Raw genomic sequence first — 20358 nt, 5'->3', positions numbered from 1 at the left:
GCTAGCAGTGAGGAGCGTTAGCGGAGTGTGAGGGGGGCTAAATTAATGAGAAAGCCATCCATTAACCTTTGTGGCTCACTGGCTGCTCACTCAGCCGGGGCCTCTGGATGGATCACTGCAACGTAAAACGCAGACAGCAGGTTTGTACTTGGAGCTGCAACAGTTAGCTGAAACTAGTTTTTTCGGTGCCTTGTTGCAGCTTCAGAGGGTGGAGGTCCAGATGGTTGGATGGGTCACCAAAATATCAGACATGGGAGGCCGCGGTTTGTTTCCTGCTTCCAGCTGACGGTCAACGTTGGGTTCTTTTAACCGACATCATGATTGTTCCTTGACGAAGTGCTTATTTTTGGAAACTTTAATGAGGTAGTAACAGGCCACACCCACGGTCCCTCTTTACCCTCACTGACTGAGAGCCAGTCATCTGCGAGGGTTACAGTCAGATTTAGATTTGCACAGTCATACGGCTCGAACGCTCCTCCGATGTAAAGCCACTTCTCATCACATGACCCCCTAAGCCGTCCCTCCCCCAATCTGCCAGCTCTGTGACATTGTTCATCAGCAATTACATAAAGCCCTCGCTGCCGCTGCCGATGTTCGGCAGCATCTATTCACATGCAGATGTGACTAAATCCTCCTCTTGTTTTTTGATCGCGGATGGCTCATTTTGTGTTGCTCCCCCTCCCACAGCCCCCTCTCCTTCGGTTTGTGTCTTCATAGCCAAAAAAAAAAAGAGGTTAAGCCCAAATGTGGATTTTACAGAAATGTTAATTGGTTGCGTGGTCTATATAATCAACCCCTGCACGCTCTGGGTGACTGTATAGATGACGACTGATAAATATTTCATCGTAGGCGTGAAGCTGTATGTATACAGCCCCCCCCCCAACCCCCCCCCCATCTCCACGCTATCGCCTCCCTTTAAAAAAACATCAGCTGAACAATGGGCCTGATATTTCTCTCTGGGCTCATCCATTTTTCCGTCTTTGCCCTCTCATTCTCTGCCATCCCGTCTTTAAAAGGAGGCTCACAGATGCTCCATCAGCAGGGGCTGCCTTTCATCATAAGCTCAATCCATTGCTTGCCATTTTTTTTCTTTCTTCGCCCTCACAATAAGTCAGGAATCATGGCGACATTACGCAACATGCTGTAACACTATTACCTCACTGTCACATTTTAGCGTCGTCGTGAAGGCGGGCGCAGTGTCTTCCAACACCGTAATCCAACAAAATCAAATGTCCCCTCACACGAGAGACACTCTGTGACTTCCTTCCTCTGCCAGACAACCGAGTCACACTGTGGCTGCTCGGCCATCTCTAATTATTTCATGCCCCTTGGTTCTGCATGTGCAGGACGACACGGCACAGTGTTGGAAAAGAATGAGGGTGATTGACAGCCAGCCTCCATCCCATAGGAACTCATTAGGCTTCCTGACTAAAAGCTAGTGGGCACGCTCATGCTGCTCTTGCCTCCTTCTTCCTCTGGTCCTCCTTTTAGTCCAACACTCAGTAAGTTGGAAAAAGAAATGCCTGAACTCAGCTGCGAGCAGAGAGTGAACTTACTGTGCTCTTATCTCATCTGATCTGAGGATCAGCTCAGAATAAAAGTTTTTTGGGGGCTCTGCGCTCTTTCATTTGGAGTTTTTTCTCTCTCTGTGATGGTTTCTCTGCTCATCTCAGCCCCTATGAATCTTTTGCATTTTGGTTTGAGAGTGTTCTCCCTCTTGCTCGCTGTCTCTTGCGTTCTCTTTCTATTTCTCTTTGGCCCTCTTTCCTCTGCCTCTCCCGGGGTGATACAAGGCAGTGGTGTGGGTTCTAAGAAGCCCTTGAAGTGTTGGCTCCTCAGAGAGTACTTTAAAAGGCCATTTCATCATGTTCATGAAGCAGCACTTGAGACCAAGCTCAAATATGACTTATGTGAAACTAGCATAAACTCCCTGGAAAGTTTTGTTGGGCTCCTTACAGTTCTATACCACTTTTCCGTGCCGTGGATGTCAGCTTTTGCTGCTTGTTTGTTGTTATCTTCAGGTCTTCATGCATGTACATCATGTTTCTAGTTCAAAGAAAAGTAGAAGTGAGTCACTGGATGCTGAGAGCCATTAATTATGTTGAACCCTGATCTGAGCTTTTCCCTTCCTACAACTATTGAATCTCAGGCCTCAAACGCCACATTTCCTCACCAAAATTGCTGACCAAATAGTGCAAAGACACCTGCTTTTAGACATGCAGTGTCCAGGCTTCACTGGGCTTTGTGCAGTGGCAATTATGAAATGCCAATTAGACAGAGATAGAGAGATGGATGTGCAGCTCTCCAGTTTCTAATCCGCTCCCAAACTGGGAAATCTACAGACCGAGTGCATCAGCTTTGGTTCACTCACTGCCGTTCATTTAAGGCGTGTATGTGTCTTACAGACGGCACAGAAATAACAGGAAAGGCAGCAGAATGAGTCTTAATCGTTGATTTGCCTAAAAATGAATAACATTTCATAACCCATTTAAAAGCAGAACTTGAGACCAGTTTAAGTTGATTTGATTTATTTGTGTTTATTTTGTCAACATTGTTTTCATTCCAGTTTCATTACAACTTGCATCCAAAGCCCAACTTGTACTTTCTGCCTCTCCACAGCCGTGTCACACACATTTCACCAAGAGTCTGCACATGATGACGAACGTGCCAACACATTTATTTATTATTATTATTGTTTATTTAGACAGAGCAACGTTAGCACAACATTAGCAGAATTCGCCTTCTTGCTTCCTGCTGCTGAATGTCCACAGCTCGTCAGTGGTGCTGGGCAGGTAGAGGACAGGGTTCAGAGGGCTGTGATAAGCAGCTGCCTGCTGCGCCTGAAAACAAAGGTGATAAGAGTTGTGTGCAGGAAAACCGAAACAATGAACTGAAAGATGCCGAAACTCCCTGCAGAGCCGAGGAGTGCAAAGATGGTGGTGAATCCCTGTGGCTTGATCACAATGAGCGATCCCTTCACATGAAAGTGGTCCTGTGAGCTCTTAATACAATCGTATTGATTGAAGCTGATCTATACATTAAATAACAAAATGTTTTTAGATTGAAATGCAATTCAGATTTTTTTAAACGGCTGAATTTTGTTGCGCCCCAATATTTAGTTTGAGTTTTCAAATTAAAGAAGCCAAATGCGCTCAACATGTTTTATTGTGACTTTAAATGAGCTTAAATGGATTCTCCCTCCTGTGCACACCCGTCGTGTCTGGATAGATGATTTCCACGTTACTTAAAGTGAGTTTGTGTTGTTTGAGCCCACGCTGACCCAGCTCCCTCCACCAGCGCCACTTCCTGTTTCTGTCTGCCGTTCAGTTTCCAAACACATCTGAGCGAGTTCCACTTCAGTCTAGACAATTATTTCTTGTACTTGCAGCGAAGCACCAAGAGTTTGGGGCTCAGCAGCTTGTTGTGGGAGCCGGGGTAAATACAGAGCTGTTTGAGGAAATGTTGATGGTGAAATCGCTGGGTTTCATCTGCGATTAACATTATTTACGACACTGTTTGGCCTGGGTTTAGCAGTAAGAAATTAATGATGGATTTTAGAAGGCCATAAACACAATCTTTTTTGGTGCCAAGCCAATGGTTAAATATAAATTAAGAAGAAAGCGGAAGATCAATGGGGCCTCTATCACTCTCAAATCCCCGTTGCTTTATGTTCTGTTTGATGTCTCAAGTGAGGAGCTCATTCACGCTGAAATCAAAGACCTGTCATCTTGGTTGCAGTAAGAGCAGATAATATCATGGTGCGGGACTTTGGCTGTGGGTTAGTTTTAAGCCTTTAGGAAATTGTTGTTTCCACTTGGAGGTTTATTCTGGCTTGTCTGTGACTCTGTGGCCCCGCTGCCTGCTGACCAACCTGTTTACACCACTTATTGATTATCAGTAAGGACCAGTGAGCAGTTTGATGTGAGTCTGACCAAACAGACTCTGGAAGATGAGTCCTTGCACTACTATACAGTATTATACAATAATACAATATAAGTACAAGTGATTACTTTTACCAATTTAGAAAATGTTTATATATAGAAATGAGGACTTATGACCTTTAAGGTGAAAATCAGTGAATCAGACAGTATGCAGGTATGCAAGCAGGCACCTTTTAACCTTCTTAAAGCACAACACTTCTGATACTTTCCTTCCTAAAATACTACAAAGCTCATAATTAGAAGGACAGATCAACATGAGTTTGTTCAGACGGCTCATTCCACTTTTCCCCTGCTTGTTTTTCTGACTCTGCCCACACGGGAAAGCTGAGCTCAGTGAGTCTTCCTCCACAGTTTGTGATTATTGGAAATAAATTCCTTCTGTTTTAGAAATATTGCTTGTGTATGATCGTGTGTATGAAGCTGCTGTGGTACAGACGCCTGTGTGTTTTCTTATAACACTTGTCAGGACTTTCAGTTCGGGGTCTTTCAGAAGAGAAACTAGATTTTGTTCCACTAATAAAATACCATTTGCACTGGTCACTGATCATATCCATAAATGTCAGCACGATAGATTTACGAGGGAAAGATGGTTTTATCTTATAAACACTATTTTTTAATAAAATACATCTATGTTACAATACAGTTTTTTATGTTTTTTGGAGAGCATAAAGGTATTTCTGCTTTAATGGGCAGTTAGAAACAGACAGGAAATATTGAACCGGGTTTACTGCGGTTTTTTCTCCAGGACAGCCCCAAAATGTCATCACTCATTTCTGGAATACTGAAACTAGCAGCAGGCTGATGTTCATCAGGTAACAGGAAACAGGAAACATACAAAAACTTTGAATCAGTAAATCCGTCGTAGACTTTTAAACCCCTCTGCTCGATGAAATTAACTTTTGAACTGTCAGTCGGATGAAACATGTAATTTTAATACGTCATCTTGGGTTTTGGGGGAAAATGAGATTGACATTTGCACTATTTTGTGACATTTTATAGTAGAGACAGTTATTATTGATTAAACTGGGAAATAAATGGCAGATTAATAATGAAAATATATGCTGGTTGCAACCCCAAATCCATCCCTTGGCCATGTCCAATCCCAGTATCCTGCTCCACCACCAAACACACGAAATTGATTTAATAAGATACTCTCAAAACGCTGTTTGTAGTTTTTAATTTGCTCATTTTCTCATCTCCTGGACCGGACAACACAGGAAAATGTGGTTTGTTTCTGTTGACAGAATGATCACGTTCTGGACTTCACTGTAGAGCCGTCAGTGCTTTAAACGCAGCATTTTCCCAGATGACAGATTTTTGGTCTTTTCGATGATCTCTGGTGACGTTGTTGAGGAGTGTGTGGTCATGGCAGATGTGGAAAGCTGCTTGAGCTTTCACTGTATGTAAAGACAGAGGAAACCGGCGCGTCACATGACATCCCAGAGTAATGAGATGAGACAAACACAAACCACCAGCAGCAGCAGGAAAAACATCCCGTCCCGTCAGACGTCACGAGACGGCCGCTCAGCGTAAATAAACACTGTGTCATGCCAGTGATGGACGGACGGAGAGTATTTGTGCAATCGTGTGCGACCGTGGATTTGAATAGCGCTGCGCCCAGAATGCCTCCACCAATCACATTCCTCACTCAGGCACGCTTCAGGGTGACCGCAAAGGAACAAAAAACAAATGCTGGGCAAACAAACCAGCCCTGATCCGAAGCCGCTGAGGCCATCCTGTCTTAGCAGCAACAGAGCTGTCAAGAGGGACCAGACCCCCATTCCTCCACGCTGTCTCCTCGAGACTCTCCTCCCAGGATTTTCCTTTTACCCCAGATGATCCTCTCCTTTCCTTCCTCTCACTTCCCGCTCCTCTTCTGACTTTCTTACTCCCTACCTCTCTCTCTCTATCTCGATGCTTTCCGACTCCCTCCCTCCTTCTCTCCCTCTGTGTCACTCGGCCCATCTGGGCTGTCTGGTGGAGTTGGGAACATCGGTCCCTGTCAGGGGAGCTCAGTGGGGCCCTGTTGAAGACACAAAGGGCGGATTACTGCAGCTGCCAGTCACACTAAGACCCACACAGCAGCTCTTCGGAGTCTATTCCAGTGTCCTCAACCCTCACACCCCGCCCGATCACAAAGGGACATCATTAGCTCCGGCACAAAGGAGGCCCCTGCTCACCCCGTCTTAAGCAACACTGCAATCAGGCCCACAAATAGCGTGATTAGCGAAGATAATATGCATGTGTAATGTATGCTAAGGCAGTGTCATCTGCTCAAAATAGGAAGGGAGCGCTGAAGGGCTTTGTTTTTCAGGCGCATCGTTCACACAGATCTCATGTCATGTCGGCGCGTAATTGCACGTATTCTTAGTGGTTGTCTCACTGTCCCAAGATGTTGTTTTTTGTCTGTTTTTGCATCATGTGCTTGAAAACACTGGATCACTTTAAGCTGCATGAGAAGGGAGGCGATCATACACAGCAAGCATCAGTACAACTTACATGGTATGAAAGTTCATAATCAGAGAATACAAAAGCTTTATGTTTACCTCTCTATGTTTCCCATAATCTTAAATCATTTCAGTGTCAGAGGATTAAACTCGGGCCTCATAAAACTGTAATGCTCAACTGAAAGGTTATATTATATATTAAGCAGTTTCAATTATACATCAAAAAGGTGCGTTTTAATTGGACTTTCCAGGAGGATTTCACTCCTTGTCTTGATGACGGCATCTGGTGAAAATATGTTTTTGTCGGAGAAATCATTACATTTGATCTTAATTGCGAGAACAAAGAATTCTCCACCCATTTCTCTCACATCATTGTCCAACCACGAGACGCACAGTTTCCTCTCTGTTTGTTCTTCACGTTGAACCTTTTCTCGTGGAGAAGAAGCAGTTGTGCGATGTCGCCTTGGACCGAGATTAATTTCATCTTCGCCCGCTGTGATCCAGCCCGATCCCCTGCGACAGATCACACTGAGCATGTGGCCGGATCTGCTAATGCAGCGAAGCCAAGCAGCACTCGGGTGCCTGAAACACATATTCACGGCTCCAACACTCACGCTGGGTCGCCGGCACTGTCCAGCACTGTTGGCTGTGGACTATAACTAATAATGTCTCCATTCATGCAGGTTGGCGCTGACGACGCTGAATTCATTGCATGGAGGGCCGCTCTCTCTCCTTCACTGGAACATGAAAATGTTTCCTCCTTCTGTCTTTGGACATGTTAGTCCACCAGCAGTCTGCATCCAGACTGCATGATGAGGATCGAAGGGTCAACAGCTCGGGTGCTCATGTCAACAACCTCAAAATAGCCTCGTAATCTCGACAAAATGTCGCCTTGAGTGGTTGTTAGAATTCCTCTGGCTGTCTACTGGGCTTTAAAGTAATGCGTCCACATTTTGGGAAAAAGGCTTATTTGCTTTCTGGCCGAGAGTTAGATGAGAAAAATCAATGCTACTTTCACATCTGACCGTTAAATGGAAGACAACAGCAGGCTTAGCGTAAAGACTGGACATAGAGGCAAACAGCTAGCCTGGCGCGGTCCATATGTAGCAACAAAATGCCTACCAGCACCTCTAAGCTCGTAAATTAACAGGATGTATTTTTTATTTGATCCAAACTGAAAACGAAGGGTTTAAACAGTGTCTCCTTGCCGGACTGGCTGCTTGTAGCCTTTTATGTACTTCCCAAAATGTTGAACTATTCCTTTAAATACCAGGAGGAACAACATGAAGTTCTCAAGTCCTCGTGATTGAAGTCTGCAATGACTTTCATTTGCCAAACCAGATAAAATGATGATCTCCAGTGTTGGCTGTGAACATCGCATCGCACATCTTCCCCTTTCATAAGCTTGCTGATGAACTCGACTTTTCCGCTGATCCGAGGCATTCTCACAACACGAGAACAGGCTTTGAATGTGTTGGATTAAAACAAGGAACGACATTTAAAATCAATAAAGAGGTCGGAAATGCCTTTTAAGTCTGAACCTGGACCAGTGGCGGTCGACAGAGAGGAGAAACATTCATGTGTTGTATGTGTGGCTGGAGGGATTTCTGTTCACAGAAACGTGTGAACATTTTACATGTGGGTTGTGGAGGAGTGACCGGGCTTTCTCTGGCCTCCGTCTGTCTCTTCGTGACCCTAGCAGCACTGGCATTCCCGGACAAATCAGACGTCCAGGCAGCGGCTGCACTGGATGGACATGAAAACAGAGAAGTGCCAATGGGAGACCTGTTCATGAGCATCACTCTCAGCCAGGACAAGTGAATCAGAAGATGACATTAACAGCAGAGGGAAGGCACAAACGCTGGAAAAACCCACGGGGCAGTAGGTCACCACATCCTGAGTGAAACCCCTCCCTGATGCATCTCAATTATGTGTAAAGGAAATTAGGAAAAAAAGAGGAAAAGTATGAATGTTTACAGAACATCCTTTAAGGTGTGGTGGCACTAAATCTCACTCTCGCAGGCGTTTCGTGACTCCACTCGATGAAGCAGATGGCAGGGCGAGGCAGGCCGAGAAGGGTTTTGGCACAGCTGCTTTACTATACATCCTCTGGGATTTTACTGTTTCAGATTTGGCTCAAATCGGGCCGCGACTTGGGCGAGACTGAGGCCAAGGGTTCAAACGCTCTTCTGGCTGCATATTTCAGCTGTAATAAAATTAGCAACAAGACAAAACAGGCTGTAGCTTTACAGTAGACTCCCCTCCCCCGTGCTGTATGTATTGCACTTCAGAAATACTACCTGCATGCACATGTTGGAGCTTGAAGGAACTCGGAGGGGAAAATGTGACATTTTCAGTTTAGACTGAGCTCAGAAATGAAGGCCAGTCACAGAGAGACGAGGTCTGCCTTTGATCTCCCCTCCCAGACCGACGAGGACAATAACACACTCCTTTACCAGCGCGTGAAGTCATGCATGCACACAAACATAAACCTCAACACTCATTTTCCAAAATCTTTCTCTACACACACAATTACTCACACACAATCCCAGACAGAACTTTTCAAATCGGTACGTGTGTGAATCAAGATTTTTTTTTTTTTTTTTTACTGTGATAGAGACAATACAATTTTCAAAGATGTAATTTAAGATATCGCGGAAAATACATTTTAACATTAGTAATCACCGCTTTTATCAGAAGTAATTAAAGCAGTGACAGGATAAGTAAATCACTTTTGTCTGCTCAAGAACATGGCTATTCTTTTTTCCTGCTGCGCCTCAGGCCTGCCAAGAAGAAATGACTCATTTGCAACAATTTCTTCATGTTGGGAGACGTGGGGGGAAAACCCTTAGACAAAGGAATGAAATGAGTTGTTTCCCCACTCTGAAACAGAGTCAAACACTGCCCGCCCAAGAAAAAAAGCCACTCATCTGACGCTTTTTAAATACAACAAAGGAGCGGAGCCAAGGTGCCTAACTAAACCTGTCAAATTGGCAGCATGTGCCTGTGTCTGCAAATGCTTTCCTCTCTAGTAACAACTCCCGGGAATTGTGGACTTTTCCTCTGTGAGACAAGAAGAAATCAATCAGCACGAGTAAGTATCACACTCCAGTGGTTTTAACAGTTAATATCCTGACGGTGGAGGCCGGTGCACACAGGAAATCAGCTACCAGCCTGGTTAAATATTGCTTGGCTGGGCAGTTTGCACAGACCCTCTTCAGCCGTGGACCCTTAGAAATGAAATGGAGACGAATTTGCATGATAATAAAGCCAACAGCCACATGGCTGCAAACATAAACACATTAACTTTGATTGGGTATCGAAGGCTGCCTCAGAATTGCAGCTGTTCCAGATGTATGTGACGAAACATGTTTTTTTATGTCACTGTAAGTTCCTTTAAGCAAAGTATGAACCTGGTGTTTCACTGCACAAGCATGCAAGGGAGGGGATCTCTGATGAGGAGTTTGATGAAACATAAGAAAGATGTGTTTTTAATGGCTCCAGTCAAAGCCTCAATGTTCCCAATGTACGCATGTCTGAATAGAAGCTAATGCTAGCAGGTCCAACTTCAGAAAAAAGGCATGTAAAACAGCAAAGATTAAACTTTTGCATTTCCTTTATTTTACCTTTCAGCCAAACAGAATAACAAAATATTCCATCACTGATGACAAAGGGCCATTTATGACAGCCTGAAGCTGCTCTAATCAGTACTTTTATAAAAACAGTGGATCAGATGAGTGTGTGTGCATCACCGTCCTTCTCTGCAGCGTGTTTCAACTTCTTTTAGCTCAATGTTTTGGTTTTACGGCAGACAACTTTGTTATGATTCATTTTTTACTCATTTCCAGCCACCGCAGGCAGCCGTGAAACCCTGCTCAGCACCAGACGCCAAGCAGACCAAGTCAGAGGCGAGCTGGTGAACATGATGGAGCGTTTTGCTGCTGAGGCACCAGACATTTCCCTCTGGAGTTGGTAGGGACCAAAAACAGAGCTAAAACAAGACGGAATATTGGACGCTGTCCAGCCACAGTCGTCCATGTCTGCTGGACAGTGTTGGAAATGAAGTGTTACTGTGATTCTGCTGCTTTTGGCAATAACTAGAAATGAAACTAAATACTTTTCCAAATTAAATAACGCAATTTTAATGACTGAAATTTACGGCCTTGTCACTCATTACTTTCACCGGGACAGCAGACAAACGCAGTCTGCTTTGATCGAATAACATTTAACACAGGGAAAGAACTCAAAGCACCAAACACTGTGAAATACAGCTGGGGTCCAGGAATGTCGCAGCCACGTCGCTAAAGGTTAAAACTCTAAATCAGCACAAACGTGACAGTTACCAACATAAAGCGCCATGTTCTGAACAGACATGTCAACGCTAACAGAAAGTAGCATCTGGAAATGAAACAGCAAACTTAGACTCGACATGCATGATGGGAAATGTTTCATCATTTGGACGGCGACACAGAACGGGGTCATTCTGAACAGGGACGCACCAGAAAAACGTACTTTCAAAATAAAGAATCAACCAGTACAGAGAGTCCAGAGCCGCCAAAGTACAAGTACAAAGTACAAAGTACAAAGTACAAAGTACAGGGCTCCAAACAAACCCCAGACTCTGTGTTTGCAAGTATAGCTGAAAAGCCTTCTTACCTTTATGTATCTTACACGTTAATGTTTAATATTTGACAACATACTGAATTGAAAATTTGGACAAATTTCCTTAATAAAAGGAGAAAAATAAAGTTGAGTATGCAGTACAAGGTGTTTTTCAGTAAAACAGTTGCTGAATATATAAATAATAAGCAGGTGTTTGCCATGTCCACTTTATAATGTGATAAGATGTCAGTTTGAGTGCTTCCAGCATGTTAATTAGTGGTTAAAAAATATCTATTATCGCATGTTTTGCTGAAAACCAAAGCATTTTTCTCTTTTAACTTATTCTTATTGCTTTACTTAGTCAAAAAAAAAAGAACAGGAAACAGATTTCTGAAAAACAGAATCAAAATCTAAATCAGAATTGATCAAATCAAACATTACCAGACCCTAACCTTCATACACCCAGGTGCAGTCACGCACAGGCTGATACTGATACTGATATGCACACAAGCTAACACACACACACACACACACACACACACACAGTGAGCAAAGCCAGGCTGGCTGTGTTTACTGTTTAGCCCTGCGTGTTGATGTGATGAGACACCCAGGCTGATAACACAGGGCCAGAGGTACCGCCGCTCCGTGTTTGATCTCAGGCAGCCGAGGCGGGCTGAGGCTGGCCGACGGGACGGACGGAGGAGCGGGGTCAGCGAGGTGTGCTGTGTGCTTGATTACAGGCTGGATGGGGGCCCCGCGACCTCTTAGCAGGTCAGCTGCCACCCCTGACCCCGACACAGCAGGCTCCGACGCAGCGCTCAGTGCTTTCTCCAATAACACAGTGGGATGAAAGGAGTAGCTGTGTGCGCCGAGAGGACTGGACCACTTCCCCTTTGGACCTGAAGAATGTAGCACAACACAGCAGCGCACCGGCTGGTGGTGAAGCTCGGCCAGCCCCTGGACATATGCAGGCCCTGCGCAATAAAAGGGAGCCTTGTCATGCCTCTCTAACCTGATCAATTACACCAGTTGAGGCCTAACCCTTTCCAACAGCGTAACCGAAGGAAATACCTCGAAACTTTCACTTTGAGGAGGACAAAAAAACTGCAAGATGTGCTTTTTCCTGATCTTCTGTTCAACATGTCAGATCGTCCTCACAGCGCACACACTGTTAAACCACCGCCCCTATCAACAGCAGAACGCCGTGGTGCCAATGGGCAAGCTCAGCAGATTTCCATAAATTCCTGCAAACTGACAGTCCGCTGCAGAGACGGTGGCCGTCCCAGCTGGGTGAAGTTTGTAGGTAAACACCCTCACCATTTTCCCTCAAGGCACCTGGGTCAGCCAAGTGTTAATCTGCCCATTAGTCTTCACGAGTGACAGCGGGACAGAGCTGCGCGCACACACACACACACACACACACACACACACACACACACACAGACAGACTGCCTGCCATGATATTATATGCCCCAGAGGACTGTTCTTTTGGCTGTCGTGAGGCAACACTTACAAGCATCAGTGCGCGATGTGGACGTGCTGTGATGAGGGGAGTCAGACGACGTACAGATTGTGTCTGTGCATGCGTCTGTTTGCACAATGTTGTTCGCCCATGATGGCGGCGTGCGAGCGCTCAGGTTTTTGAAGTTAATACCGTCTCGCCCGCGAGAGCGAGCCAAGTCTCAGGGGTAAAGTGATCCCTAACTCTCCCGCTCTTCCTCCGAGGAGCTTACTCAGTGCTTCTCTCTTTTCTGTCAGCATCGCTGACTGGAGAGGATAGAAGGGTGGAGTCAGGTGCCACTCGGTGTGAATCACTCTTTATCTCTGCGAACAAGACAATAGAGGAGTGTGCTGATTGGATTTGGTAATCTGTACAGTGGGTGGAGGAGTGGATCCTCATGAGGAAACTTGTTTTTCTGCATTGTTTCAAATGTCGACATGCTGCAGCATTTCCTTTGTAGCCATGCTAGCTGCTGATGATAATGTCGGTCAGACGGTTAGTCCACCGCTTCCGTTGAAATATGTGGATAACGATGACAAGGACTGGCATGAAAATCTGCACACATATTCCTGGTGCTCAGAGGATGAATGCCACTCATTTCTGGGATCCTCTTTTTGGATTTAATTTAGCACCACCAGCAGATCGAAGTCTGTACTTATTCATTAAAATATCTCAATATTACTGCATGGAAAGCATCAACACCATGAGGCTGACAACAACATCTCTACTGGATGGATCACCATGGAATTTGATGCATATAATCACGTCCCCCTCAGGATGAATTACCAACACTCACTCACACACACACTCACACACACACACACACACACACACACACACACACACCGCCTTTTCATATGATGGCACCATCATCAGTTTGTCCAATACTTTGGTTTATGACTCCATGTCCCCATCAGCCGCAGCTGTGCTTTGTGTTTAGCACTAATTAGCACATGTTAGCATGCTTACACCATAAAGTAAGGTGGCAAACTGCTGCATTAGCATGTTAGCATTGTGTATAAGTTAGCATGCTGACATTAGCATTTAGCACAAAGCAGCACCGTGCAGCCTCGCAGGGCTAACGTGGCTGCATGTTCTTGTTTTAATTGATTTCCGGAGTGCCGTGTCTTCTTTAAATCCTTACCTACCTCTACGTCTTTTTGTAAACTCTAGCCTCACCCAAATTGGACCTATCCAAAATATATACATTGCCTGACAAATTCCCCTCCTTCTCCATCAAGGAGATAATTTCATTTTAATGACAGCTTGTCTGAGACAGCCTCCTGACAGTGTTGCCATAAATCATCAGATCACACATCTCGCCTCTCTTCTTCACCTTACCCCCAAGACACTTTCCTCCCCTTCAAGAAGATGACTCACCTTCCACCAATCAAAGAGCAGCACAAATAATCACTCACCTCGGACCTCCCCTGTTTTTGATTTGCACGTTTGATAAATGGTGTCTTTTCTCGGCTTTAATTGCAAGCTCTTTTCATCATGATTTGATGTTTGTTTCCTGTCGTTTTCTTGGAGATGGCTGCGAGCTCAAGGGCTGTAATTTCTACATCAAGGAAGTTTTTATGAATGACTAGCAGGTGGAATAGACAACAGAGCAGGGATTTCACCACTGAACTCACCTGGCAGGTGAATTTAGGAACTGATATTGACAAATCATCATGCTGAACAGGCTAATGCTCACACACACACACACACACACACACACACGCGTTCAGACACAGACACACACACACAAAGCACAAAGCGCGAACGAGAGATAATTAGGGTAATTTCTGTTTGAAGTATTATGCATTGCAATGAAAATAGCACAGATAAAAGATGAGACAATAATAGATCTAAAGAGGACCTTGACTGAATGTTGTTCCAACAAAGAGCATTTTGTTTGACACAATTCATGTTGTCTCCTAAACTGATGCGCTCTCCCAACTTTATAAGAGCAGGAAGAAGCATCATATGAAACAAAATGTGCTAAATGTTCGTCATTTGGGTCTCACCCCGATCGGCAGACCGTTGATTTATTTCTGCCTTCTTCACGTCGAGGGGAGAGATCAGGAACGGAAATCCGCTGATGATGAATTATGCCTTGTATATAGATATATTCCTTCCTTATATAACATGCAGAATGCAGTATCTAAAGTGAGAGACAACTGAATTCAGGTCACAACGCAGCAGGAAATCTTCCTTTTCATGTGAGATCCAGAGGGGTCACTCTTATGAACTCATTAGGAGAGAAATGCTAATGTAGCTCTGTTTTTTTTCCTCCTCTCTTTGCTCTGCTCCAACTTTCCTGCCTGCTTTAACAAGCAGGCCTGCGATACCCAAAATCCTCGCTGGAGAATACAACGTATAGCGATGTGAGGGGAAAGAGCATGAGGTGGTTCTGACGGGGGTCCTCACCAGTTTGTTGCCTCGTCATCAAGTGGCTGAACTGGAATCATTACGCAGTGAACAAATCCTTGTCTTAATCTGTGCCGGCTTTTTGCTGACGCGCTGATTCTGCTTCTGCAAACAATTTTCATTCCTTACATGGAAAAGACAGGAAGGGAAAATCCATATCGCCCAGTGAAATATGTACATGAGCGGCGAAGGCGTGACCCCTCCTCACAGGCCTTCTCTGCAGTGGTCTCTCATCATGCAGCACAGGGCATTAAATAATGAATCTCTCACTCACTTCCCTTTGCAAGACCAGAATGTGAAATTCTAGGAAAGCTTTGGGTAATTTTAAAAATGTCTGTGCAGGAAAAACAATTTAATTGAATCTCTGATTGTCTTTTTTTTTTTTCTTGTTTCTTCACAGGCTAATGTGCACCCTGCAAAACTGCATTATGTAATATTTTGCAATAATGTGCTATAGGTCGAAAAATTGAGTCAAATAGTTTTATTTTACTTCTTAATTCTCTGATGTTTGCCTCTTGAATGTTGTCATTCAGCTGACTTTTATGCTTGTATTTTAGAATTTTCCAGCTTTTATTAGTGTCTAATATTTAGTTGGTCTTCAGGGAATCTTAATTAACTCCTTTGTTTTGTTGACACTGGCTTTACTTCCTCGTTGTTTGCTGGGGTCCCACAGAACCCACTGCTGTATGTGGCAAAATAATAATTAGAACTGAAAAATCAACCTTTAATTTGGATTTTTTTTTTTTTTTTTTTTTGCTTTTCTGATTAATTTATTAAAATAGAAAAGAATTGAAGTGATATCCGCTCCCATTGGCCACAAACTTGGCAGAATGGACAGAAATGACCATAAAAAAATTACACATTGGCCTGTACAGTATACGTGTATGTGTGTGATATATAAATGTACATTTCATTTGTTTGCCAAAAAGACACGTACAGTATGTTATCTCAAATAACTGATGTTGTAGACATCTACAGTCTGACTTCAATTACAGAAATTCAAATAGACTCATTTGGGATGGGGGGGGGGTGTCATCAGTCAAAATCGTGTGTAATCAATTCTCATAAAAATATGAAAAGTCATGAAGTATAAAGGTGATTAAACAGTGTTAGGTGTGCTGTCAAAGAGGGCTCGGGGCCTCGAGGACCCAAACAGAACATTAGGATTAAAGTTATCCCTGACAAACGTCTGATATGTTGCATTTTAGAATATCTTACAATGCCAACAAACCAAAGCCAAAAAAGCAAACATGAATCATTCAGTCCTGTGCTTTATTTAATCATTTTTCACAGTTTGGATCTCCTCACCTCTTACCTCAGGCCCTGCAGGCCTGCACTGCCTCTTTTTACTTTCTTAACAGGCCTACCAAAAAGCGTTTTTTCCCCCTGATTTCTCCTAATTTTATGATTAAAAGCATATCCAAGGTGAATGCTGTAGAAGACACAGAAGAAGAAAAAAATAGATTTCAAGGCAATGAGGTTGTTCCTAGCGTGGTTTTAGGGTGCTGGTGTAGGTAGCATCATTTCAGATTGTGCCAGAAAAAAGTGGCGGATAATTAAATTAAAGAAGTACAGTAATTAAGTAGAAGGAAAACAGCCAGAGTTTATACCTTTTATGACATTTTTCTTCTTCGCATTTTTTGGCTGGAAACATGAAATCTAACGTTGAAGGCTTTTTTCAGTGCAGGGTTCGCTTGTTCGGGTCTGCTTCTGTGAAATCTTTCTAATTAACTCTCTGTCTTTCACTGCTGTGTTTACGCGCGTGCCTCGGTGCCTGGATGCCGCGTGCGTCCGTGCGTGCTCGCGTGTGAGTGGGCGCGTGTGTGAGCGCGCGCTTTCCGCTATACTCTGGAATGCAGCCAGTCTCGGCTCTTTTGAATCCACACTCGGCTTCCAAAACCGAAAAGCCTTTGATCTTTTTTTTTTTTTTTTTTCGCTGTCTCCTTACCCGGAAGAGAACCCCTTCTCTCTCTCTCTCTCTCTCTCTCTCTCTCTCCTTTCTTTCCTCTCTCCCCCTCTCTCCTTCTCTCTCTCTCTCTCTCCTTTCTTTCCTCTCCCCCTCTCTCCTTCACTCTCTCTCTCTCTCTCTCTCTCTCTCTCTCTCTCTCTCTCTCTCAGCTGGGATGAACGCACACGTGGAAATGTTGGCCCGGCTCCACACTCGGACCAAATTTAGTCATACAAAGGCGAGGGAGAGCGAGGGGGGAGGATGGAGGGAGGGAAGCAGGGGGGAGGCGGTGGGGGAAACCGGGCGGGGGGGAGTCGGGGATGAAAGAGCCAGCCGCCGCAAGATCAAAGGCAGCCGCGGCTCCGCCCCGCTAACCCCACCCCCGCGCTTTATAAAGATCTGCCTCCCCATCCCAACTTTGATTCTCACGCAATCTCTCCCCGCTCAGACACTTCTGCTGCTTTTTTTGCTTTATTTTCCTTTTCTTTTTCCTCTATTTTCTCATGAAATGTTCCCCTCAAAGACTCGAGTTCTTCTTTTCTTTTAACCCCTCTTCCTCGTAGGTTTGCGGCCTGCTTTCTTGCCCACATGTTTCCGTCCTAATTAATTACCCAGTTCATTTATTTTGTGTATCTGTGTGTGCACAGTTTTTCCAGTTATAACTGGAAAACAGCTGACTTCTGCTGGGCCAATCATTCGTCACCAAACTGTTTTGGATCCTTGAGCCTTTTTGTTTGTTTGTGTGTGTGTGTGTGTGTGTGTGTGTGTGTGTGTGTGTGTGTGTGTGTGTGTGTGCTAAAAATGAGTGAAAATAATCAGATGTTTCGTCGCTGCCGCCTGTCCTTACAGATGATCGATCAGATGAGTGTCTCACACCCCAAACTTGACGTACTTCGGGTGTAACAGGAGTTCAGAGAGCCTCTGGCCTCTTCCCACTGATTCGTTCCACCATCGTGTGGCTTTCTGATATCATCTCGCCATTGTGGAAAAATACTGAAGTGCAACATTATTTTGTTGAATAGCATAAATTAAACAATTGCACAAATTGTTGTAAAAAAACAAACAAAAAAAAACAAACAAAAAAAAAACATACAAAACTGTCAGCAAAAACAATTTAAAGAGAGCACACACACACACACACACACACACACACACACACACACACACACACACACACCTCTGCCCAAATGTGCTGAATTAATACGGAAATAAATTATAAATCTATGTGATCCACTGATTGGTTGGTGTAAATGTAAAGCCTGATATACACCTGATTTAGGCTTTAAATATGTCTTCTTCTTCTTCTTCTTCTTCTTCTTCTTCTTCTTCTTCTTCTTCTTCTTCTTCTTCTGCTGTGGCTCAGGCTCGTTTGGCTCTTTCCTCTCACTTTAACTCTGTTGCCACTTCTTGCGTTTGGATTTAATTCCGCTTCTTCTTCTTCTTCGGCCAAACAAGCCGGAGCTCGTCTTGTTTTCCTCTGCTTCTATTCTCATTTTCATTTATCATGATTGTTTGAGCCAATCACAGACAGCCTCACCACTTCCTTTTCCTCTTCTTCTTCTTCTTCTCCTTCCTCTTCTTCTTCTTCTCCTCCTGTCTGCCCATTTGTTGTGAGCCGTGTATAAATCTCTCCCTCTCAGGAGGAGTGTCAATCGGTGCGGTGTCAATCAGAGCCTCGGCTTCCCTTTCATCTCTCCTTCCTCCCAATGACTGAGGAGAGAAAGAGGAGGAGGAGGAGGAGGAGGGAGCACGGCTACATTACCAACACACACATACACACAGCGGTTAGATTACAGTGTGGAAGCGGTGCGGGAGCAGTGGGAAGTCGATCCGCGACGTGTTTTCCTCTCTGTCTCCTTCTTTCTGATTGTTTTATGACTTTTGCTTTCATCCCTCCTCGTCGAGCCGCTCGGAGGATGTATCTCGGAGCTTGAAGGGGCCTCCGCTCTGCTCTGCGTCTCGTCTCAGTGTTCAAACTGTGTTTTCTTCAAAGTTGCACCTCCATCAGTTACCTCTTCACCTCCAGACGGTCTTCTGCTTTTGTTAGCACACTTTTTTTTTTTTTTTTTTTTTTTTTTTTTCTTCAGGACGCCTCAGCTTCCTCACTGGACCACCGAGGGGGGGATATTTCTCTCACTTTTTTAAATGCACTTTTTACCGTTTTTTTCTCTGGACCGTACCCGCCGCTGGTTGTGTGTGTGTTGACTGAAAAAAGAAAAACTAGTGATGAGATTTTAACTCGTGCTTCGTCTCCTCTTTTATTTTTTCCTCATGACATTGAAGCGTGCACCGGAGTCCCTCTGAGCCTTTGCATCTCAAGTTTTTCGGGTGTGAGTTTCGCTCGTTTTAGTGTAAAGCGGCCGTGGTGAAAAGGGACGCCGACGCCGGCCACACTCCTCCTGTTGCTCCGGTAGAAACACACCGGCAGCGTGTCCGCACGCCGCTTCCTCCCCGACGCTCCGCTCCAGAAGGGGGACGCTTTCCCACTCGGCTTCGGGGGATTTCAGTGGGAGTTTTCCCTTCTGTAGTTTCGGACAGTGCTGGTGTTTGTGCTGCCTTCAGTTTTCTTGGTGAAACAAACAAGAGTAAAGAGTAAATAAATAAAAATGCCCCAGTTATCAGGCGGCGGCGGAGACCCGGAGCTGTGCGCGACGGACGAAATGATCCCGTTCAAAGACGAAGGGGACCCGCACAAGGAGCAAATCTTCGCCGAGCTCAGCCACTCGGAGGAAGAGGGAGACCTGGCAGACATCAAGTCATCTCTGGTCAACGAGTCAGAGAGCAGCCCCAACAGCAACAGCCACGATGTGAGTAACGCTGTGTTCACTGATGTGGTGGATGAGGAAGAGGGAAGGTGGGTATCATCATCATCAGAGAGGGCGAGCAGCCTGCGAGCAAACTTCTTTTTATCCCTTAATCATCCCAAAGACCTGCTTTCCACTCAGCCGGGCCTCTTTGATATGAATTACTCTGGGTTAGTCTGAATCTCTTGTAGCTTAAAAAGATGGATGGTTGTTTCCAGCAGAAGCCTAAAATTCATTTCCTCGCGTGAAGCCCGTGCTGCGTTTGAATAATGTATGTTCAGACTTTTTAAACATAAAAAAACAAACAAAAAGAAAAGCAAAGTTCACGTTGTACCTTCTTTATTTAAATGACTGGTTTTACAGACATCAGTGTCAGTCTCTGCATGTCACATCTTAAACACCTCAAATCTCCCTTCAGAGGCCCAAACACACACTTGACCGTCTGTGGCAGTTGTTCATCAGTCTGTGGTGAAATCTGGAAAGAATGATAGAAAAGATATTTTTAGATGAAGAACTGGGGCCTGGTGTGCTGCCTGTGAGAAGCAGGCTAATAGCTGTGTTTGCTGGGGAACATGAGAAGCAGCACATGAATCCATTTAGTGGCTCAAAACCTGCATCCACAAACAAGACGACGCGTTTACTTCAAAGGTCTCCGTTTCTAAAATTCAACCCATCAAAGGACGATGTCCAGTGATTCTGT

The 20358-nt window shown here is 44.6% G+C and overlaps 1 protein-coding gene across 6 annotated transcripts in view; it reads left to right on the top strand.

The window, feature by feature from the left end:
• Positions 1 to 18637: 18637 nt before the first annotated feature.
• The window catches only part of lef1 (lymphoid enhancer-binding factor 1), a 41210-nt gene continuing 39489 nt past the window's right edge, over positions 18638 to 20358 (top strand). For 4 of the 6 annotated variants that reach the window (XM_076727961.1, XM_076727960.1, XM_076727962.1 and 1 more), the window contains exon 1: positions 18939 to 19661. In XM_076727961.1, the coding sequence (XP_076584076.1) occupies positions 19461 to 19661 (201 nt within the window). In that variant the 5' untranslated portion in view covers positions 18939 to 19460. Of the gene's footprint in view, positions 19662 to 20358 lie in introns of all 6 variants that reach the window. The other 2 variants (XM_076727963.1, XM_076727959.1) reach the window with 1 other exon arrangement.

This window comes from Chaetodon auriga, chromosome 4, assembly GCF_051107435.1.
Source record: "Chaetodon auriga isolate fChaAug3 chromosome 4, fChaAug3.hap1, whole genome shotgun sequence".
NCBI classification, from domain to species: domain Eukaryota; kingdom Metazoa; phylum Chordata; class Actinopteri; order Chaetodontiformes; family Chaetodontidae; genus Chaetodon; species Chaetodon auriga.
Note: the sequence above shows the minus strand (reverse complement) of the source record. Positions and strands in the feature narration are given on the sequence as shown.